The sequence below is a fragment of the Sitophilus oryzae genome, unplaced genomic scaffold (genome assembly GCF_002938485.1).
Source record: "Sitophilus oryzae breed Bouriz unplaced genomic scaffold, Soryzae_2.0 scaffold_1396_pilon_pilon, whole genome shotgun sequence".
NCBI classification, from domain to species: Eukaryota; Metazoa; Arthropoda; class Insecta; order Coleoptera; family Curculionidae; genus Sitophilus; species Sitophilus oryzae.
This window is the reverse complement of record NW_022146055.1, coordinates 7,309,292-7,334,921: the sequence shown is the minus strand read 5'-3', so window position 1 is coordinate 7,334,921 and position 25,630 is coordinate 7,309,292. Positions and strand designations below refer to the sequence as shown.

The window sequence follows — 25,630 nt, the reverse complement described above, 5'->3', positions numbered from 1 at the left end:
TTTTAGTATAAATATTTTCCAACTCCACCGACGACAGATTTTCTTTTCGTATTATGGCCCCTCTCGTATTTACTACATTTTTGTCTCTTGTATAAAAATGCCACATCGCATCGTTTTTGAGAAAACGTTTTTTCTGGAATTTATTTTTCAAAATCAGATCTACAAAATATACAGGGGGTTCCAATATTCCGTGGATATTGAACAACTACGTATTTTTTGATCAAAATAAGTTAATTGCACATAATTTACGCTTATACGAAAGTGGTTCATTTGTCCGTTAGAGAGCATCAATCAAAAATAAACCCGAGTAATAATTAATTTAAAATTTCTTAATTTGTTTAAGCTTTTGTGAAATTGTCAATTGAAGCTTATTATCAAATATAATTTGTAATACTAACATAAAATTCCATATTTTCAGCAACTAGATTATTATAGCATAATATATTTTATGCGCCTCCATAGCTTGATGTAACAAAAAACATATTTTGGAAGTCAGCTTTGGAAAAATATTTCTTTTTTTTTTTTCAAAAAAGTTTGCGTTGGCGATGGCGTTTTTTTACAAGAGACAAAAAATGAACTAAATACTAGAAGGGCCATTTTAGAAGAAGAAATTTGTCGTTTAGGCTATACAGATATTTTTGACAGGCAGTTTTTTTTCTCCAAATATTTTAAATTTTTTTTTTCTCAGAAACGGTTAATGTTAGGTATAGAGTGTTTAACATCAAAATTCATAAAATTTTACAGAGAATTTAAGTATGCAATAAAGTTAAAATAATAAAGTTGTTGTCAACTTCTGGTTTTCCGGAAGAGCCGCCATATTGAAAATATTTTTAATCGATAGATCTCGTTGTGAAACAATGATGTGCAAAAAATCTCCGATCTAGATATCGTAAATATTATACTTCTCTAGAAACTTCTCACGCTCAGCCTGGGACACCCTGTATATTGTTTAATGCCACATCATGAAAGGATAAAAATACAAAATTTTGTCCAAAAAATAAAAAAATAAATATTTTTTTTAATTTATTTTTTATTTAAAAAATTATTTAACTTTTAAAATATATTATGATAGTGCTTACATTTTGAGAACTGCCGACTTATTAAAAAACTAACAATCAATCTGCTCTCTAGACAAGACAATATAAACTGGAAAATTTTGAAACTTTTTTTTATTAAAAATACTTGATAATATGACAGCAAATAATTCATTAACGATATGCCCAAGTCAGTCTCCGTCTTAAGAGAAGATAGAACGGAATACAAACTCACACATAGAGCAGCTTGACTCAAGTTTTGTTTTGATTAGTCAATTTTCTAGTGCCTAACCACAATATTTTTATTGATTAAAATATCGATTTTTTTCAGTGTGTTTCAGCTAGAAACATAAAAGTGGACGAACGGTGTTGCGGTAACTCGTTCCCGTGTCCTAAATTACTTGCATCCCTTCGGTTTCAGCGGTTTCGAAACTTTCTTCGCCGTAAATAGATTAGTGCCTGTGAAAATCGTCGTTTAAAGGCCCCTACAAAGTTTTTATTAGTTTTCAAGGAACCGAGAACGAACCGACGCGACGGACGCGCGAACAATTGGGTTCGAACTTGGTGGGCGTTAATGGAGATTTTCGGGCAAAGTCGAATGGGAATTTTACTTGAGATATCCTCCTAGGATAGGTGTTAAAACGGAAAATTGATGGATTAGAACTTCAGGCGCTCTCAATAAAGTGCCTCGAAGAAGACAGGCAACGAAACGTAGTAGTATCTGGAAATGTTTAACAAACAGTTTAAAGTTTTGCTCGTGAAGCACACAAGAGTTCTTCTAAATTCATTAATGTGAAGTAGATATTATTTGAATTATCCGTTTAGTTATACCGTATGGCCGAAAAAAAAACGGCGTCAGCGATGGCTGTGAAATGAAGATCGCTGTCATTTTGTATGTAAAATTATATGAGAAATGTCATCGATCGTCATCGTCGATAGGATTTATAGATAGGATAAGCCACTAGTAATATTTACGCTTTACAAAAGAAACTTTTAGCTGAAATTAACCTTGAAAAAGACGAAAATATACGTTGAAACGTCCGCAATTTTTTAAGTAAAAGGTTTTTTATTGGTACCAGGTCCTAAACTTGCTAACAGAATTTCATATAAGACATAAAGACGCAAATCTACCACATTAATTTGGTATATTAACATAAAATGGGTCTCATATTGGAAACCATCTACCAATGTAAGTAATTTTAGATTGTATTGGAGAGTGATATGTGACCAAGGTTTGTGCCAGATATAGTTTTAATGAATAATTCAAACTTTTTTTTTCATCACGGGCATATCATATTATGATGTTAATTATGGAATACAATTTATTTACTTTCCGAGGATTATTATATATAGCAATTTGTGTCACGTTGAAGTTTTCTTTTCTGCATGAGTGTAAACTATAGGTAGAACACAGGCGTCGTTTCTTAGCGGTTCTTAAATTCTGATAATGGCATGCTGAACAGATAATCTCAAGATTTTCTTAGCATGTTTTATTCTAAGACTGGTCTGGAACAATAAACTGGTATTCTATTTCTGTAACAATTTTTCCTTGCTGTAAAGCTTCGAGTCATTCCAATTTTCCTCAGCTTTCGGCTAAATGCTTGTGGCAAATTGTGGTCTCAGGAAGGACGCAAGAAATTATTTTGCAGAAGAGGCGACCAAGTTCTCTTCTTCCTGCAAGCGGTTTCAGCTCGAAATAATTGAGCTCGTCGTTGAGTTGTACCATTAAATTCTTATTTTTCGTATTTCCTCAATCCACTCAGTTATGGTTGTCACATTTTTGTGAGTTTTTACAGCTTAAATGCTCTGAGGTGGTAACATAGTTGGCAGATCCCTCATCATGTATAAGAGTTTCTTTGCCATCAAGGGTACTTTAAGTTCCTTCGAACAAATGGCTCTGCTCATTTTTCTTCTCTGACAGGCCTATTAATGAATTGATAAAAGTTAACAACTGTTAGGACTCTTGGAGATACTACGTCCTGACAACTAACCTTTATCTGTTACAATTGTAAGGTCTTTTCTGAAGGTATTGAATATGCATGGAGATGCAGACTATGCAGAGCGCCATGGTCATAAATGTTATGGCAATTTGACTCGAAATATCAAATGTGTCGTGCCAAATGCTTTTTCCAAATATGCTAATAAGCCACCCTCGTTCCATTTGAAAAAATTAAGATATTATTACAAATACGATTTGGGCATCTTTTAACCGGCCAGGACAAGACACTAAAAACATTACACGATCAAATCTATTTTTTCGAGGCTCCTTGATTAAAAATTAGTGTTTTTAACAGTCATGACACTCTAGATTGAAATCTAAAATACGCTTTTAAAGCGAAATTGTCAAATGTTGAAATTCTATTCAGACTGACATTTTCTATCGAATAAAGTAACAAAATATAGAGTTTGCTATTTAAAAATCAAAAGTTGTAGTCATTTCGGGTGAAACAGGAAGTGACCGGAAAACAATTGAATGCGTCAATCAGTCCTAATTTATGTCATATACTATGTAACATACCAAATATCGAATTTTTATCTGAAAAAATTAAAAAGTTATAAGGGTGAGTCATTTTTGAGACGCACCCGGTATATCATAATTTTCATGTTATACAACAGTATGTAATATATTTCATCTTGCTATCGATAATTGGCAAAAATTACGAAGTTCCTTCTGGTGTCGTATTTTCTGACGATTTTTTTGCACGCTTAAATGAATTTTCCTATGCGATACTGACAACGATTTTTACGAAACTTCAAAAGACTGAGTTATAAAGTATGTTAATTGAATTTACGTTGTTTGTCGCGACTTTTCCTGTTAGTTTTCAAAGTTTGATGCAAAATTTTAAGTTTTCGATAAAGGAATTTGAACTGCAATTTCCGATAAATTAATTAACTTTTTGTTGACGATTTGCATTGTTGATGATTACATGATTCTTGCAATATACAGGGTGGTCTGAACTGTATTCCGGAAACTTCGGCAGCATATTCTGCAGATAAAAATGATTAAAAAAGTTCATATCAATGTATGTCCTAAAATATTTAGTTTCGGAGATACAGGGTGTAGAATTTTTATTTCGATTTTTTCCAAATCATTTCTGAAGTACTTGAATCAAAATTGGTGTCTGGGGGTTTTTTGACATGAAAATTTTGATTTGATGACTTCTATTTGTAGGGGGCGCCACCTACATATGTTTTAACTGTTTTGAAAAGTATTAACTTTTCGTCCGTACCTGTATAAATCTACTGAGTGAAAAAGTATACATTTCCGTGACTTTCTACCTAAAAAATGTATCTTGGTAAAAATCGCTACGAGTAACCATTATCAAGATATTTAGAATGGAAATAGTCAATACATGTCATTATTGACAAAAAATAAACACGTTGAGTAGATAGTTATTTGACTGAAATAATAAATTTGAAACATTTTTATTTTTTTAAATCATTCATAGTTTTTTCTGCGAAAAAAAGACGATAAAACAGTTTCTGTTAAACTTTTGGCACAAAAGCATTTCAAATTTATGATTTTGGTATAATAACTGTTTAGTCAACATCTTTAATTTATCTCAATGATGACATGTATTGATAATTTCGACTCCAAATATCTCAAGAACCATTACTCGTAACGATTTTTACCAAGAGACTTTTTTTACGTAAAAAACGTCGTAAATTTATACTGTTTTACTCACTAATTTTATACAGGTACGGACGAAAAGTTATTACTCTTCAAACCAGTTAAAAATATGTAGGTGGCGCCCTCTACAAGTAGGAGTCATATTGACATCAAAATCAAATTTCTGATGTCAAAAAACTCCCAGACACCAATTTTCATCCAAATATTGACGTTACTTCATAAATTGTTTAAAAAAATCGAAATAAATATGAAACTTGTACATCCTGTATTTCAGAAACTAAGCATTTTAGGACATACATTTATAAGAATTTTTTATCTATTTTTATCTGCAGAGTATGCTAACAGAGTTTCCGGAATACAGTTCGGACCACCCGGTATATTTTTTGAGTATTGGAAATTTGGAGAGTAAAAGTTAATGTAAGTGCTACATCTTTTAATGCTTAAAAAGTGTCTGCAGATCCAACGGTGTGCATTTGGGTTATTCCTGGAATATTAAAAAAAACTGTGTGTTATTGACTTTTTTCTCCTGTTACTACATTTGTGTAGCCCGTTTAATGCCGATTAAAAGTTGCCTTTTGATATTCTGTCGATTTCGGTCTCCTTGATGTGATAAACATGAAATTATTAAGTTTCCTTAATCGAAAACTAATAACAACCTTTAAAAAAATGTAACGACATTAACTTGCCAAAGATAAGTACTCATTGATTTCTCATCAAAAATATAAAAAAAAGTTTCTATAAAGCCGTCTTTATAGCAGAAATACGTAGTTTAGAAGTTACAGGACATTACATCTTTAAAAAATAGGTTTGTTGACATTATCTAAATTCCCTTATTTTTTCCTTGAATTTGCTGTAGTTGATATTACTGTTACGTCAGTTAATACTGTTGCATCAGTGTCATACATTTTAATAAAATGTTATAATAAATGAGATTAACTAATTTATTTATTTTATTTTTATTTTAATTTGATTAATTGTGATCGATAAAATTGCGTTTATCTCATCATGGAGATCGAAATCGACAAAATATCATGATACAACTTAAAATATCGGCATTAAACAGTCTACACAATTATGCTAACAAGATAAAAAAAAAGCCAGTGGCCCACAAGTTTTTTTTTAGAAAATATTCCAGTGACAACCAATATGCAACGCTCCGGTAAATCTGTCGACACTTTTTTAGTACTAAAATATAGTAGTATATGTAACACTTTTTTGCCATTCGAATCGCTAAAAGCTCTTGGAAAAAAAGTACAATAAATCGAAAAAAAAATTAAGACTTACATATATATGTTGATATAAAATAAATAAAATTTTTACCTGTGGAATTTCCCCATGAGAGATATCACATGTTTTTCAAAACACCCTGTATACATGAACAATAATTTGAAATGTTTAATTAATTTCCGTACTTCCATCATTCGGATATAATAGTTAATAAAATTACTTATATATAAAGAAGCAATTAATCTAGTTAATGTCATAACAACTAAGTTCTTAAAATACATAAATAATTTCTAGTAGACCAAGTACACCTGTATTTTAGCAGTAACATTACTTTTTGCTCAAGTTCTAACGAATCTCTTTTTTGTTGCAGCAATATTAGCCGCCCAAGTTGACGTTGACAAAAGAGAACAAACAGTCTTACCTGGTGAAAACGTTTCTTACATGTGCAGAGTTGCAGTACCTCTACAATACTGTAGAGTAGAAATTCCCGGATTACAGACCTTTAACTTGAACAGAGGAATTTCTAATTCATACGTAAGTATTTTTTATTTTTTTTATGTAGTGATTACAGCAGCAAACTAAAATACTAATTCACCGCAATACGTCAAAACACTTAACAAACTATATAGAAACCTAGCATTATCAGAAGATGATTAAAACTGAGTTTAATCGCCAGTTTTTACTCAGTTATAAACTTTAAACTTAGTTTTAATCATCTGCTGATGATGCTAACATGGTTAGCGAAATGCGCATTCAGAGCAAAAGTAAAGTGTTTTAGTGTATTGTGGTGACTTAGTGCTTATTTTGCTTATGTAGTGACCCTATGTTTTAGCTAATTGAGCACTAATTGCCATTGTTAGAAACAAAATATATTGGACAGACTATTTAGGGACTTCAGGGGCGATAAGATTCAAGGACCAGCAGTTTTTTTGATAAATAGCAACAATTTCAAAACCTTGCTTTGCACAACATAGTTTTTGATAAAAATTAAGAAGTAATATAACTTAGACACCCATTATTAATTTAGTGTCTTTTGACCATTCGTCGTTTTCTTGAAATTTAGTTATAATCTACTATGGATTTTCTTTTAATTTAAAACCAACAGATTTTTTTTATTAAGTACAGGAATACTGTAATATACTTTATGTTTATTAGGTTTCATATTATGGAGAAGGCTTAGATGCAGGCCAATGTGGTTTTACTCTACACGGCGTTAAAGATCAAAACAACGGAGAAATCAAATGTACCCTGGGAATTATCAGTGAAGCCCAGGAATCTATCGGAACCATGAGCCTTATAGTTGCAAGTATGTTATTATCTTCATCTATAATTATAACTGTCCCATAAGAAAATGACATCTAATTATACGTACTTTCTCCTATTTACAGATGCTCCAAAACCACCAGAACTCGAATTGAGCAGAGGAACTGATCAGCTTAACGTATACAAAGTTGATGACACACTAGAAGCTTCCTGCACTGTTAGGGATGGCAGACCAGTAGCTAATATTACTTGGTTTTTAGGTAAAACTTTTTTATTCTTTTATATTACTTTCAATGAAGTAAATTCTATTTTTAGTCATACACTTGCTAAACTTTACATTTCCAAAAATTATTATGAACTCAAGTAATAGATCCATTTTAGTCTTTTTAAAATTTAAATAAAGATTTTTAATTGTCCACATAAGTTTTAACTGTCCAGAATTAATTGTCTATACTACTATTACTATACTGCCATTACTCGCTGACGAGTATTTGATACGCATCAAAAGATGGTTACTCAAGGCGTCTTTTCTGTAACTGAAAAGCCCGATACGTGATATTATATCTCTTCGGAACTCCGGACATACAAAAATCTAATTACTTTGTTGCCTTTCTACTTTTCGGTTGTCGTTGTTAACTGAGTTTACAATTCTTCTCCATTGCGTTCTATTGTACGCTGCTTCCTCCCACTGATTCTGCATGTTTATCTCCATTAAGTTTTCGTGGAAATTATCCTTGTACCTTTTCAGTTATCCACCCGGTTTTCTCTTACCGTCTACAAGCTCACCGTAAAGAAGAGATTTTGGTAGGCAGTTTTCTTGCTGGCGGTACGGCATCGGCACCCCTATTGTCTATAGTGTGTAAAAGTATCTCATAAAATATTTCATTTTTTTAGCTTCTTCTTCTTCTTACAGTGCCATACTCTATATAGAGCGTCGGCTACCTCTCGCATGTACTTGTGATGTGTGTCATCAGTGTTTCACAAGTACACGGGACCTACAGTTTATTGCCGAATCCGAACGATACTATTTGAGAGGCTGTACAGGGTGTCCCACTAAGAATAGCTCACCGCTGTATCTCGGAAAATATTAGCCGTAGAGCCTACGGAAAAAAATGTTTATAACTAATGGGGCTATGAGAAATTGCTGGAAATTATTTTCAAGTTTGTAAAACGGCCGCTAGAGGTCGCAACTGCTATGGAAAATAAGAAAATAGAATTTTTACAGAATTTTGCCGCCCGCAGATCGAAACACTAACGCTGGAGCTACGGCCAGCCACATTCATTTTTTAGTGGAATCTGATTAAATACTTTGAAAATTAAATATGGGGTTTAAAGTTGTTGACATGCTCATTGTTCAAAGTTACTTCTAAATAGGTCTGGTCGTCTATTATAACTCAATTAGACTTTGTGTAGAAATTTGCATATAGTTTTCGGTGCACATATATTTTGCATAACGTTACTTTAAGAATGGTCAATTAAAATAAAAATCTAACAGTAATGAAACAAATCTCTTGTTATTATGTGTTTTAATATAAAGTTATGATTTATTTTACGAAATTTCCAGTCTGTGCACCTCTGTAAATTTAAATTCTACAATAGTTGCGTTGTTGCACTTTTTTCTACTAATTAACAAAGAGAATATCTAACCGTAAGAATTGAAATATCTATAGTTTGTTCCTGTTTATTCCTTAACTATTTGTTTATTTTACAAACAATACTATAATGTACTTTAAACTTTGTTATTTCAGATGACGAACCAATTGACGAACTTCCAATGCCTGCAATTTTAGAATTGGCAAAAGAACACCTCCTAACCAAAGTGCAAAATTTGACAAGAAAACTGAGGGCATCCGACAATGGAAAGTTCCTTAGATGTGTTGCTTACCATCCAGCATATCCGGGACAAGTGGGCGAATCTAAAAGGAGGCTGGATATTAAATGTAAGCGTCTGTTATTTGTACCAGTACTAGTGTAACGATATCCACCAATTTCATATGAAAAAATTACAGAGAAACAAATTAATATTGATTCGCCGGCAAAGTTCAAAATTTCTTTAATAAAAAGTTGAAGCAAGCCACAAAATTTATATAGTCCGATTTAAATGAAATTTGATATGTCGATAGATTGGACCATGGCCAACTTGGCCGTGTACATGTCACTGTGACAGTTAGTTTTGACGTAAGAAACGTCAAAAGTTGATGTGGTCCGATCGCAACCAAAGGGGGGTTGGTGGTGACCAGGGTTCGGAAAACTACATGTTACTTTTAAAAACTACATAAACTACATTACATGTAGTTAATGTAGTTTATGTAGAGGGTGTAGTTTATGTAACCTATGTATGTAACTTTCAAATATCAAAGGTTTGAGGTGAGGTTATAAGAAGTTGAAGCTTTAAAACACATAATGTATTTAAGAAAACGGAAGAAATATGGCTTTAAATATATAATATTTTCATCATATTATCTCTATTGCACCTCATACAAAGGAAAATTATTCATAATATCAATACATAGTTTATTAACGTAGTTTTCATGTAGTTAATGAACTGGAAAAGACGTAGTTTTGAAGACAAAACTACACGTAGTTAATCAGGTAAATTACGTCTTAATTAACTACTTCCGAACCCTGGTGGTGACTATGGAGCGGAGGTGGGTAGACTATGCGAGCTATCGTACATTGGGTACGACATGTCGTTTACATCTTGATCAGAGTAGAACTAACGATTTGATATTGAAGAAAAATGTGGGTCGATTTCGGCATAATTGGGGACTGGCTACAGGATGACGTCCTCGACGTTTCGAACCGATGCTTCTAAATGGACGAAATCATCAAGATTTTTCTCTTAATTATGGGTCGATTGGAACCAAAACCGTCCTCAGACGGACATTTTAATACACATTTTGTGAAAGTGAATCAAATTATTTATTACCTTTTCAACATTTCAAACTACATTTTTTCAAACATGTCCTTCAAATCCCTCAGTTTATTAACTCTTAGTAAGAAGTCTCTCTTCAAATATGTGCACGTTTTTTTTTACATGGACGTTTTACAATACCTACAGATATGACGTTATCTATTGATTTTAGATGCTCCATTACCCCAAAGACAAACAATTGAGGCTTACGATTACGGAATTGGAAAAACAGGCGAAATCAACGTAACAGTGGAAGCTAATCCCAGGCCTAGTTTCGAATGGACGGTTGACGGGCAAAGGATCAGGGAAGGTAGTCATGACAACACCGGTATTATGGAGGCTGAATTTGCAAGAGAATTGGTAAATTGTTTAGAAAACTTATTTCTTACCATGATACTAAAATAATGACGTTTATAGGGAAATGGTAGATATCTAGCCGTCTTAAGAATAGCGAGAATAGGCAAACAGGATACGGAGAAGGTTTATATTTTGAAGGCGTACAACGATCAAGGAAGTCAAGAATATCGAGTGAAGATATCGACAAATTCAGAACCAAAAGGTACTTTTATATATAAATATGTATTTAGTCGTTTTAGTATTAAGACAAAAATAAATATATGCTTGATTTTATTGTTTCACGCTGCAGGAATTACAAAATTCTTTAAGCAACACGTATATGGCGTTTATGGTAGGTAAAAATTTAATTGTAAAATTATCATATTTTATACTTCAATGTTTCTTGTTATTAATGCATTTCATTAAATTTAATAATTATTTATTTTTAATTTATCAATTAATTTGAAAGCCAAAAATGTACCATTTTTGACGTACGAGTATTCATAATAGTAAATGAATATAATGACATAGAAACACGAGTATTTTTACTCTACTTTGAACTTATCGTACTAGTTACTATCGTTAGACTAATAGAACTTATCGTTACAGTTAATAATTATTGTATTTTTAATATAATGATTTACCGTTAGGTGGATAGAATTGATCTATCGTTTTGAATTATTATTAAACAATTTACTCGAAGTAACAATTAATTTTAATAATGTTAAGTTGATAATTGCTTATATTTAAACAATACATTTAGAGAGTATTTTAGAGTGATTGGGCCACTCATGTTACATCATATTTACTTTGGAAATTTAACAGAATAAATATTTTTTTACTTAAAATACACACACACACACACGAATTGATTAATATAAACACAACCAAACTTATAATCATCTATTATTTTTCATAATCTACGTGAAACGCAGTTCTTACCAAAGATTTTAACGAAATCCATGTAGCAATAAAAAAAATAATGAGTTTTCAAAATAATCACGATGGTATTTTTTTTGGTTTCTGAAACGAAATGAGATTTAAATTGGGTCAAAATGGTAAAAAAAAATATTTGTATTGCCATCTCCAGCCTTTGGTCAAGCTTCTATTCGTGCTGCCATGCTTCTTATTAAATTATCAACGTTGTCTTGGGGTATGTTTTCCCATTCTGCTAATGTTGCATCAATAAGGTGTGCAAGATTTTCTGGATGGTTTAGACGAGTTCTAACCCTTCTTTTGAGCTGGTCCCATAAGTGTTCGATAGGGTTTATCTGTTGAACATGCAGGCCAGTCCAAACGTTAAGCATTTTTTTTCTTTGTTAGGCAAATTTTTATTACTGTAAACATAACTTCTGACAAGCAGTGTCCGTTTAGGTTTAACGCAGAAGTGTTTACAAAAAATAAATATTTTATTTTGTAGATTTTTCTTGCAGTGCAGTGGCGAAATACCCATGAAGGATTTTTTGGAGATATTTAATTATTATTTAAAATAATTTTAAGTCCGACTCTGGGTTTTTAAATTATTTAATCTGCTTATATTCATCGCAACAATATTGATAAGCGCTAATTAACATTGAATAAGGAAAATCGAGCCAATTGAAAGATTCAAATAAATAATATCCAGGTCAGCAATTTAAAGATATTATTTTTAACTTTTTTTACTGTGAATTTGAAATCTTAGTGTGCGGACTAATAATTTGCATAATATTAATCGTCGTTATTATAAATTAATTAACTTCTACTAACTAGTTTCTAGTGCTCTACACGTTCGAAAGGGATATACTCCTCCCTATTGCGCAAATTTATTTTTCGTTCAATTTAATTTATGGTTCTTGGAACAGATCTTCCGAATGCATTTTGTACTCTTTATTGTAAATGCTGAGATGTATTGATTTCACACACACATATTATTTATTTTATATTATTTTATTGCATTTGATGTTCCGTATTCAATGTTTTACCCCACGTCATTACTAAGTTTGAAATTTTATCAATATTGTAACGATGAATAGATTAAATATTTTAAAAAAACAGAGCAGGACTTGAAATTAGTTTAAATAAATTGTGCCCAAATTTCCGAAACAAAAAAAAAATAAAGTGTGGCATATCATTGTACTCAGAATAAAACTCATTGAAATAAAAAATGCAGGTCCGTATTTAAAAAAATTAAGTTGGCCTCTGTATCTCACAAATTATCAGCTAATTTGAAAATATAAACATACTATGAGATAATAGCTTGTGAGATAGAGCCTTAATAAAGTGACAATGAGAATGTACAATTAGTTTTTTGATTTTCTAAAAAGCAACGACAGAAAAAATTTAAATTGATTTTCAAAAAAATCCGTTTTTTTTTTCAAAAACTCAACAATCCTTGAAATTTTTAAAACTTTTTTGATGGCATCTTGGTGAACATCCCAAAGCGCAACTTTGCCCCAATTTAACCATGTTCGTATCTATTACGATTACCGAGATACCAATGCTCGTACCTCGAATTTTTAGCACCCTGTATAAATAATAATACATGTTACATTTTATTACAGACTGATAATTTTTCTCTGCTACAAAAGTTTTTCTACAAAACATTACATAATTTCTTAGTATCTGATTTACATATACTTTATTTTTATTATTTAAATCACTTTTCCAATTCTAAATTGAGGCACAATATGCATATTTACTATTCAAATATGAAGCTATTAACTGGTTGTTATAATGTAATTTGAACGTAAGCATTTCTCTAACTTTTATATTCCGTGCTCAGGCAACTTTTTATATTTTAACTTGATCTGATATAGCGATATCTTTCGTAACGATCTACTTTCTGCTAGTGGCATTTGAGACTGTAATGCTAATGTTAGTACAACTGTAATCCGTTTAGATAATATGTCAAACAGGAACAATTATATTTAAATATTACAGAAATAAAATAGGCTTTAATGCCATCTACCATTATAAGCGTACATTTAAATACCTATAAAATTGGCCATTTCGTTGATTTATTTTGCAGGCTATTTTGTAACTTTGTTCTATAAATGTTTTATAGTTGTAGGGATTTAAAAATTTTTGAATAACCAAATTCTAATTTCAAATTTAAAACATAAAAATAACATTTTTTCAGAATTTAATAAAGATTTTTAATAAAGAATTCTTTCATAAAAAAACAGTGTGTTTTAGCGGACAATATTACTGAATATTTTTATTTTAAATTTTTTCTTATTAAATGAAAATGATATCTAAATCTATTCTAAATGATATGTTGTCACGCTATATATAGTATAACGCTATATGTCAATAAAGCTAAAGGTAGGTTCGTATACACGCGAATTGTGAAGATCGGAAAATAAAACCTTGTTTTATTTACGTAGTTCGAGAGCGAAATTTGCAATTAATTCTAAGGATATTTGTGGTTTTAAACACATGTTGAAAATATCACTTGAACGAAGAATTTTATTTTTGTCTCTATCCAGTAGTCATTTTCATATGATAGATATATTTTTATAAGATATATTCTGAAGGATTTTATTTTTATAAGTATATTTTTTTGTAATGGATGAAGCTACTTATTTTTGGTGTAGAAGACGACCTTTTGCTGTATATTTATTAATAAAAAACAACAAAAATAAAATACATAGAACAATTGGAACATGTGAACTATTTAAAAATTGAAAACAGCAAGGAGCATAATATCACAATTTAGTGCAATAAATGAAAATTAACTATAAAAAAGAATTAGAAACTACCATAAAATGTCTATAAAGGATTTCGACTCGCAATGGTTTTGAAAATTTTCCGACAATATTACCAGTTTGTAGTTAACATTAAACTGATTGAGAATGAAGAATTGAAATTGAAACAATGAAAATGATTAAGCACAATTTTTTCATACCTTTTCAATTTCTTCCATCTTAACCAATGTTTATGTTATTATTAGGGCTGCACCGAGTACCGAGTAGTTCGGTGCTCGGCCAGAATTTTAACCGAGTAATATGTACTCGGTGCTCGGCCTTACTCGGCCGAGTAATGTATAGTAATAGAAACAATCCATTTATGCAGGTCCAAAACAGATAGAAATGAGACTCACAGTGGCAAATAATAAAATAAACAAAAAGTTATTCATTCATAACTTTAATTAATGCATTTTAGCAAAGTAATAATAAGTATATGTAAGTAATAACACAAACACAGTGAAATAGTAATTTAATACTTATAATCTAAAAGAGGTCAGCACTGTCACTCATTTTAATATAACTTTAAAGGGTATTATTAATTGTTAGAATTACACATATAAGTTTTGCTTAAAAAAAATCAACGTCGCCACCGCACCTTAAAAGAATCAATTCAGAATCCAGCACATTAGAAATATCAGTTTGCATAGGGAACCACAGAATAAAACAATATCTCCATAAGAAAAACAAACCAGGTCATTGGTTTGTAGTCGGGGAATCCCATCCGCTCGCCAGTCATAGGCAAAACAAACAAGATGATTGGTTTAAGGCCGGGGAATTCCGGGAATTTTAACTAGCTTTCATTAATGTTAAATTATATAAATATATTTATATTATGTATAAAATATAATATTATGTTATGGTGTATAGTATAATTAGTATATATTGATAAAGGTCGCAAAACTGTTAAGACTACTCGGCAGCCGAGTACTAGGTACTCGGCCATTACCTTTAGCCGAGTACTCGGTACTCGGTCAAGTTAAAAAACAGGGCTCGTTACAGCCCTAGTTATTATAACCACATAACAAGAAATAAACGACAAGAGGTGACATATTATAACCCAAAAACTCAAAATTCGCAGCAAATATTCGCAAAAATTAAATCAGTTTCAGTATTCCCATCCCCCCAGATTTTAAATTATGCGAATTTGCAAAATATTAAAACAACTTTCTGCCAATTCTGCCGCTTTAATTTGCATTTCGTAATTCGCGTGTATATGAACCTACCTTTAACCAATGTTTATGTTATTATAACCACATAACAAGAAGTAAATGACAAGAGATGGCATATCATAACCTATAAACTCAAAATTGGCAGCAAATATTCACAAAAATTAAATCAGTTTCAGTATTCCCATCTCCCACATTTTAAATTATGCGAATTTGCAAAATATTAAATCAACTGTCAATTTTGTCAATTTAATTCGCATTTCGCAATTCTTATTTGGTAACCAAATAAGTTTTAAAATATTGTGTGTTACAAAATACCAAAAAAATGATAAGGCATCCTAATAAATATAATATGCTAAGCTCGAGGTTAAGTCATTTGAACCATTACTTTGAATAGACAAATTAATTAAATTAATTTCAAATTTTGTCCACCAAACTATTGATGATGTGTGTATCATAGTGCATGAAACGTTGTCAAAATATCACGAAAAGATATTCCGAGTTCTGGCCTCCTAGGCTACATAGGTTTGGTAAGACCCATCTCAACCTCCTCATTGGCTTACCACTTTTTTTCTCGCTAGCTCGTATCGCAAGGCCGTGTCGTGTCACTTTTTACTATTATTTTTACTCTCATCACGCGTAAAGAAGTTGCACTTCAAAAATCGATATTAAAAAAAATGTTCCTTTCTTAACATCTCTCACTAAATTTAATTTAAATTAATTGAGAATTACAGTAGATTAGAAACTAATTGTGGACTTTTTACCTTTATTTAAAAATTAAAAGTTTATATTCTTCTTACTTTTGTTCCGAAAATGTCTCATCATATTATATGATGTCAGTTTTTTCAGTTCTATTATACAAATATCAATGACAGATACGTTTATAATACATTTCAAAAATGAACATTTGTCATTACTGTGCCCTTGGTGAGCACTTTTAACGAAAGAGCTGCCATTTATATTATAAAGCGTCGAGATATTCAAATAGGCTACGTTTATTTTAGTGAGAATGCTACGTTTCTTGAACGATATTCCGATATTTTGTAGCGTAAAGCTTTCTCACTGGAGCAATGGGACTACTTAAATTGATTGATTTTATTCTAAAGGGAATGGGCGCAACTTATTGTTAGAAACAAAAATAAAACGTCGGAATATTGTAGGCTATTTTACTTACTAAGCTATTAGTAAATTTTAAATATAAATAAAATAGTTCGTGAAAACAACATAAGATAATTAGGCTGTAGATTAGTTTCTGACTTATTTATGTCCTTATCCTTATTATATTTTCTAAATATTTTAAAGTGAAATATTAAACTACCCCAGTACATTATTGCATGAATATACAGGGTAGCGCACTTTATTCGCCTCGGTTGATTATACGAAAACGGAAAGATGTAGAAACGAAATATTTTATGGGAGTATGTGGGAAGGCAATGTACATAATTTGAAATTATTTTGAAATGTACAGGGTGTCTCAGAACACTAAGATCCATACCAAAGTTATATTTTTTCTTATGGAACACCCGGTATATTATTTTATTTTTGGATTCTTGGAGATAAAATAACGCATTTATTATACGGATTTAATATGTTTAAAAGCTTTGGTTTTTGAGATATTTAAATATACATGCTATCATAAAAAAGTTTGTTAACACCTTGTACATTACTTTTCAGAATTAATTATAGTGCTGACTTTCAAGCCAGAGAAATAAACTTTACTAAAAAATTTGATTGCTTCCTTAAATCTATACAGGGGTATCAAAAATTGCTGGTTTATTTTAAATATATATTTTACATAAAATCTTCGTTATTTCAAATACAACACGATGTATTTTTATGAATAAGTCGAAGCAGTTTTAAATGCTCTTTCAAACTATGTTAGGGTTTCCTATACCTATCTGGCTCAGATTTTGAATAAAAAGTGATTTTTCAATAAAATGGCAATCAAGATGGCTGGTGTCGCCATGGCAATTTTCTAGTGGCACTTAGTAGCTATTTTCAAAATCGACATTAGTTTATGGACTTTATTCAAATTTATAACAGGCTATTTTTATTTAATTTACCTACAATAAGGTTAATAAGTAAATATTTATTATTTTATCGAGAAAAATGAAGCAGTATCTGCTGGTGGAAGGAATGAATATGTTACTAGTGATTTTATTTTGTGAGGACAATAATTGCTTGTTAACCTGAAGGATTTATGCTCAAAGATATCCAAATAGGAATTTTCTTGACAAGCGTTCCTTTGAAAAACTACTTTTCCTATTTCGCAGAACTGATAGTGTGGTATATGAAAAACCTATTAGGCAGAAACCTGTCGTTGGAAGTGAAGAAAATAAATTTGCGTTAATTGGCTCTTTTACAGAAAATCCAATATATATACAAGTCATCGTAATATAAATCAAAGAACTACTTTTTATTTTTCTTGATAAATTAATAAATACTTACTTATTAAACTATTGTAGGTAAATTAAATAAAAGTAAACTGTTATAAATTTAAACAAAGGCCATAAACTAATATCGATTTTGAAAATAGCTACTATCTGTCACTAGCAAATTGCCATGGCGACACCAGCCATCTTGATTACCATTTTATTGAAAAATCGCTTTTTATTCAAAATCTGAGCCAGATAGGTATAGGAAACCCTAATATTAATATAGTTTTAAAGAGCATTTAAATCTGCTTAGACTTATTCAAAAAAATATATAGTGTTGTATTTGAAATAACGAAGTTTTTATGTAAAATAAATATATATAAAGTAGAGCAGCAATTTTTGATACCCCTGTATACATTTAAGGAAGCAATAATTTTTTTAGTAAAGTTTATTTCTCTGGCTTCAGTCAGCACAAGAATTAACCCTGAAAAGTAATGTACAGGGTGTTGACAAACTTTTTTATTATAGCATGCATATTTAAATATCTTTAAATATCTCAAAAACCAAAGCATTTAAACATATCAAACCCTTATAATAAATGCTTTATTTTATGCCCAAGAATCCAAAAATGAAATAAAATACCGGGTGTTCCATAAGAAAAAATATAACTTTGGTATGGATCTTAGTTCTGACACACCCTGTATATTTCAAAATAATTTTAAATTATGCACATTGCCTCTCTACATATACCCATAAAAATTTTGTTTCTACATCTTTCCATTTTCCTATAATCAACCGAGGCGAATGGTACGCCACCCTGTATTGCAGTCAAAACTATTAACAACATCAGAAGTTTGATTACAATCGTTATTTATACTAAATTTTCTTTATAGGTTACGAATTTGGTGCCGATTCAATCATTGCAATCGTAGTGGCCATTTTGTTTATTATTCTAGTCATATCTATCCTGATTTTTGCCAAAATTACCGGAAGGTGGTGCTTTAGTGGTAAGTAATATTCATGTTATCGCTCTTTAATTAAATAGATAATTTTGTGATAGACTGATTGATTTACTTGAAATACTGATTAAGTTTATTAGTCGTTATAATCATTTATTACAAAGTTATTTATGTATTTAATCGTATGTGGTAAAGTATTGACAATAGTGCATTTATATTAGTAGTGATAGAATATTATTTATTAATGTGTATTTAGGAATCACATCATATCTAAGATAGTATATTTATGTTTATGTGTATCGTATAAAAAACTCCCATTATACTACAGACATATACAGATTGTTAACTGGACGGTTACTTATTGGGGAACAGAATGGCAACACTGCTTATATTCCAAATGAGTACTAAGCTAAGCTGACGACTCGTCATGTCGCGCCGTCTCTCGACGAGCGGGCCGATGCGTTACCGTATTTCAACCATAAAGCTCTTGCCGCGAGTAATAAACAAATTAACAACCTGTATAAGCTAAGTAGTATATTTTAAGACTGGATTGTGTTAAGAAATCTGTTCAGATTTTGTTATATAATACTGCTCTTATTTTGTTATATAATTATTTTAAACAAGGATGAATCCGCAAGTATATTGCCGAGTAATATTCCATTATCTCCATATTTATTTTTTATAAAAATCTATTTTTTGTTCTCAGTCCATCGCTTTATTTGTTGTGTTTTCATGTATTTCAGTCTATTTGTTTTGTTTTTTGTATTGTAATTTGTGCTTTTATTGAGATATTGTAATACAAGTAATTAATACTTAAAAACACTATCGTATACAGGGTGGTCCCAACTGTATTCCGGAAACTTCGGCTGCATATTCTGCAGATAAAAATAAGTAAAAAAGTTCATATAAATGTATGTCCTAAAATGATTAATTTCATAGATACAGAGTGCACAAGTTTCATTTTTATTTTGATTTTTTCCAAATAATTTCTGAAGTAACGTCAATATTTGGATGAAAATTGGTATCTGGGAATTTTGTGACACGAGAAATTTGATTTTGATGTCAAAATGACTCCTATTTGTAGGGGGCGCCACCTACATGTGTTTTAACAGTTTTGAAGAGTAATAACTTTTCTCGTCCGTACCTGTATAAAACTACTAACTGATATATACATTTCCATGAGTTTATACGTAAAAAATGTCTCTTGGTAAAAATCGCTACGAGCAACCGTTCTGAAGGTATTTAGAATGAAAATAATCAATACATGTCATCATTGACAAAAAATAAGCACACGTTGAGTATAGTTATTTGATTGAAATAATACATTTTTATTTTTTTAAATCAATCATAAATTTTTCTGCGAAAAAATGATGATTAAACAGTTTCAGTTGAACTTTTGGCACAAAAAGATTTAACATGTTTAATTTATGTCAATGATGATAGGTATTGATAATTTCGATTCCAAATATCTCGAGAACTATTACTCGTAGCTTTTTACCAAGAGATCTTTTTTATGTAAAAAAAGTCGTAAATGTATATTTTTTTACTCAGTAGTTTTATACAGGTATGGACGAAAAGTTATTACACTTCAAACCATTTAACAAATATGTAGGTGGCGCTCTCTATAAGTAGGAGTCATATTGACATGAAAATCAAATTTCTCATGTCAAAAAACTCCTAGACACACTTATTTTCATTCAAATATTGACGTTACTTCAGAAATTATTTGGAAAAATCGAAATAAAAATGAAATTTCTACACCCTGTATCTCCATAAGCATTTTAGGACATACATTTATACGAGCGTTTTTACTTATTTTAATCTGCAGAATATGCTGCCGAAGTTTCCGGAATACAGTTCGGACTACCCTGTATATGTATCTTTAAAGTTCACAAAATGAATCTTAGTATTTTCTAAATTTTTTAGAATTTGCTTTAAAGTGTAGAGTCCATTTTTTACATGTTCAAAATTTCAGAGTCGTTTATTTTGCTATTACATTTTCTATTCATATTAATTTCTTGAAATGTTTATTTTGTTTCTACACAAATGATATGAACTCTATTTTAAAAAGTCCAAGAATTAAGCCCTATTTTATTTTCATTATTAGGTATTTATATTCTTGATACTGCATGGCATTATGATTAATTGTTGAGGAATTCATCAGATAAAATTTAAAAAGATAATTTTGTATAATAATTATAAGAACAGAATCAAGAAATTACCATTATTTTTTATTGTAATCTTTACATCCAGTGTACGATTTATGAATGACATTTTTTATGATCTTGTGTTTTTCTAGTATCCTATAAATTATTTTTATTAGTAGTAGGCTTTAGCTTTTTCTCTCGAATTAGCTGAAATTTATTTTAATTTCCTACGAAATCCGTATATAGATTTTTTTATTATAACCCTTGGCTGCTGTAGTAAAAGCTAATATATTTCCAAGGAGGTAAGTTTTATTTGTTTCCGCCATCAATTATTGCAGTGTGTGTTGTTTAGTTTAATTTGTGTTCAACATTACTGAAATTTTTTAATTCTATAAAATAATTTTGAAAAACATTTAACTGGCTAATTAATGTTATGCATCATTTATTCAGTTTATTTAATCAATTATTTAAACACCATAAATAACAAAAAAAGTGTTTGGTTTGGTTTTATTGTATCCATATTCATTGTTTTTAAAATGTTTTAGCTTTAGAAAGCAAATGGGATTTATGTTTGTTTTATTGCATGTTGTTAATTATGCATTTGATTGTTATTAATGCTGACGTTACTAAATAAAGTCATTCTATTTAGGTTGTATTCCGTTTGTATATTGATTATAGTTCCGTTTCTATGTCTTGTCTGACATTTTTATTATTATGGAACACGGTTCCTGATACACAGGAATGAGTCTTAAATAAGTGAAAATATTTTCAGTTTCATTTCTCCAAAAATTCCAAATTTTAATGAAAAAAAACTCAGACGTGTATCTGTAAACAGTTAAAGTAAACACCGCAAAGGGGGGTGTTTTTTTTCGTTTGTTATGTAATCATGTGTCATTCAATCCCTTTTTTCTTGCAAAAAATATTGAACTCTCTGAGTGCTGTTTCGCATTGAGCGGACCATCCTGTGTATTTTTAAGGTCCGACGGTGTTCTTTCACCTGTGCTTTCAATCTGCGCATGTGAAACGACGTTTTTAATCATATAACAGGCCCGCGCGCGGATAGTCCGACGAAACAACGGCTCGACGGATGGCCGTTGGACAAAGTCATCCGGACGGATCATCCGCGTCCATGTGAAAATATTCATATAAACTGATAGTACTTGTTCAACCAACAGACGGCCCCCCGGACCAGATGGTCCGATCCATGTGAAACAGTACCAAAGGACCTATTAGCGCGGACGGTCCGCGCGGACTGTGAAACAGAACTGATAAGTTAAACAACTCCTTTCGAAAGTATTTTATTACCATTAAACTCCATTGAAAGAATAACCCAAGCCTGAATAAAAAATTATATTAAAGATATTGAAGTTCGAATTACTAAACGTTAATATTTGACATTTCTGCTATTTTACTGTTATATCTATATCCTTAGATCAAGGATTTTATAAAAACTCCGTATTTTATCGATGTTTTTTTATGAACCAATCCTTACCTCATTTTACCAACGTAGTTAACCTGGTTTTACAACGGAATACAGCTTGTTAGAGTAGTAACGCATGTGGCTCTTATTATTATTATTAATTATTAATCTAAGTATTTAATATGCAAACAGATGAAATTATATTTACATATTTCAGGTAGACGTAAAAATGATGAAAACCTGAAATATTTAAATACCAGCTTTTACTAATGCTCTGCTATCCTAGGCTCAATTTTGTCTTGTTAAAAGCAATAACGTACTTACAAGATGCTGAAATATTATTTACATATTTCAGGTTATCACTGAAAGAGACAGCCCATCATAAAAAAGGTCTGTCGTGTATTAAAACAAATAAAAGTAGTTTTGTCATTTTTTATCATTTTTCAAAATTTTAAAAGTAGTTTCATTAATATTTCTTTTTATTCATTCTTCTCATTTTTAAAGACACATTTTTTTTTCCTGTTTTAATTTATTTGAAGGTGTTGTTTCCTTTAATAAATTACTTAATTATTACTTAATAAATTTATTACCTTTAATAAAAACTTACAACAGTGGAAAATAAAAAAAAATATTTTAATTTAATAATCTGTCTTAATATTTTATGTTGACCTTACTTTTACGATTTTTATTTTTAAATACACTCACATTTTTATAAATTTTCATAATAGGAATGTTTTATGTATAGGTGTTAACATATCTGATAAATATCAGTAACACAAATTAATATCACTTTGCAAAATTTGTGTATTTCTTAGCTACTATTCTATGGTACTAAAAACTGCTAGAACAACTTTTGTCAAGATATATTAACGATAATATTATTATATTAACGATATTGCATATGATTTTATTGCTATTTATAAATATCCCCAAAAATTAGACGGTTGCTTTAGATTTATATCATTATACAAATATTATCTTTATTTTTCTACTAATATTTATGTGGAAAGGTAACTATAACAAAATGTTAATACTGATCAGTATTGCTTTTTTATCAATAAAATCAAAGATAATTATAAAAATAGGCAACATAGAAAGTGATTCACGGCCAAGATAGGTTAGACGTTTATTTTTTTAGACGTTTTTGTGGAACCGGTGACAGGATTTCTTTTAAATTTGGTAGACAGGTGGAGCAGGCGCCTTTATGTAAAAATATACAATTTCAAAACAATCCTATCATCAATATTCAAACATCTAACATAGCACCACCGTGAATCACTCTGTATGTTTTTAATAATTGTGTTAAAGGAAATTAAAATACAATTTTTACAGAATTATGACCGATTTAACAAATTGTTGTGCCAAAAAATATACTATTTTGGTATATCACATACGAAATATGAAAAAATACCTCAGAATTAAAATCTGTCATCAATATTGTATATATTTTTCCCTGTATACCGGATGTTTAAAGATAAAAAAACAGATTTGGTATGTTAGTATATGTAATAAATTAGGATTCATTGACGGTATTCAGTTGTTTTCGTTCACTTCCTGTTTCGTCGGAAATAACTACAGCTTTTGATTTTTAAATGACACCCTTAGTATTTTTTTGTTTTATTTGAGAGAGAATGACATTCTGAATAGAATGACATATCATATGTCAACTTTTGACATTTTCAATTAAAAAAAGCATTTTAAATTTGAATTTAGAGTGCCATGGCAGTAGAAGGACATGGCCGATTCTGCATCCTCCACAATATGGAGGAGGTGGAGGCGTCAGACAATCAGGTAAGAACGGTTAAAATACGCTAATAAACAAGAATAAACAGGTCTGAACCGCTCTAAACCGCTTTAAAATACAAATAAACAGGTTTGCACAAAAAAATGAACAGGTCTGTTATTTAAAGCTAAAAAACGGTTCAAAGCAGTTCAAAAGCGGTTCAAAGCGTTTCAAACCTGTTTATTCTTGTTTATTAGCGTATTTTAAGCGTTCTTACCTGATTTACGTCTGACGCCTCCACCTCCTTCACGTTGTGGAGGATGCAGAATCGGCCATCTTCCTCTACTCATGGCCATAAGTGTAACGACAATTTGACTCGCACAAAATACGAAGTGTGTGGTACCAAATTATTCGTAAAAAAGCTTTTTCCACATATGCTATCGAGTTTAAATTAAAAAATTGAGTTATGATTAAAAACCTAACCTAACCTAACCTAAACGAAAAACACTAGACGATCAAATCTATCTTTCCAAGGCTCCTTGATTTAAAATTAGTGTTTTCAACACAGCCACGGCACTCTAGATTGAAATTTAAAAAAACATTTTTTTTTAAAGCGAGAATGTCAAAAGTTGACATATGATATCTACCTAAAAAAGAAAAAAATCTAAGGGTGCTATTTAAAAATCAAAAGTTGTAGTGCTTTCCAATTAAAAAGGAAGTGACTAAAAACAATTTAATAGGTACGTCAATAAATCCTGGTTTATATCATATTACTAACGTACCAAATCTCGTTTATTTATCTGAAAAAATAAAAAAGTTATAGGAGTGAGCCACTTTTGAGAAACACTCCGGTATAACTGAAAATTTGCAGATAATTTAGTAACATTTGCATGGAATTGGTATTGATTGGTATAACTCCTTGTATAGGTCCTACTATTATTTTTTAACTGTGAAAATTTTCAGTTATAATATTATAAGACAAAGTAGTATTAATATTACAAATACAGTTTAAAAAATATGCATAATATTTATTTAATTCTTGATATCAATTAGAGTCGCAACTGCAACTATTTTCTAATTCTAGATAAACTTAATAAACTGTTTTAAACGCACACTGTTTATGCTTTAATCATCCTATTGTTTTTGGGACCATTGTAGCCTCTGTCGCACCTCACTTTTAGATAAGTTGTAGATTACTGAACCACCTCCTTGGCAAAGAAATATATTAGCTTTTATTTGTTATAGGTGGCGCTACAGTAATCGATTATACAGGCGGCGATCCGCACCACCATTCGGACGCAATTAGTGGAGATGGAGTCGATAATCCTCACCACCAAGTCTCCACTGAATACATCAACGGTAACGATATGATCAAAAAAGACGAGAAAATCAATACAGCTGTGTAAACTTCATTTCATTTACTATTAATACAAAAACAAATCAATATATCGATATGCGTCAGTTCGAAACGTATAATGCAGGTATATAATTTTAGCTATACAGGGTGATTTACGGCCATGGTACGTTAGATGTTTATGGAGAACCGGTGATGGGATTTTTTTACATATCTTTTACTATGCTCTCTGGAACAGCATGCGGCCCGTCTGGCTGCCGATACCCGTTGCGTTCACTACTGCGCATCGGAAGAAGATCCTATATATATATATTTTTTTAATTTAGTCCTATAAATTCTAGTATTGAATATAA

General features: G+C 30.6%; 1 protein-coding gene across 5 annotated transcripts in view; it reads left to right on the top strand.

Moving 5' to 3' along the window:
- Window positions 1-25,630, top strand: part of LOC115875984 (fasciclin-3) — a 473,190-nt gene that overhangs the window by 434,334 nt on the left and 13,226 nt on the right. For 3 of the 5 annotated variants that reach the window (XM_030891629.1, XM_030891627.1, XM_030891628.1), the window contains exons 2-9: window positions 6,263-6,426; window positions 7,048-7,198; window positions 7,281-7,415; window positions 8,904-9,095; window positions 10,242-10,429; window positions 10,487-10,628; window positions 10,716-10,757; window positions 18,568-18,681. In XM_030891629.1, the coding sequence (XP_030747489.1) occupies window positions 6,334-6,426; window positions 7,048-7,198; window positions 7,281-7,415; window positions 8,904-9,095; window positions 10,242-10,429; window positions 10,487-10,628; window positions 10,716-10,757; window positions 18,568-18,681 (1,057 nt within the window). In that variant the 5' untranslated portion in view covers window positions 6,263-6,333. Of the gene's footprint in view, window positions 1-6,262; window positions 6,427-7,047; window positions 7,199-7,280; window positions 7,416-8,903; window positions 9,096-10,241; window positions 10,430-10,486; window positions 10,629-10,715; window positions 10,758-18,567; window positions 18,682-25,168; window positions 25,510-25,630 lie in introns of those variants that run through there. The other 2 variants (XM_030891631.1, XM_030891630.1) reach the window with 2 other exon arrangements.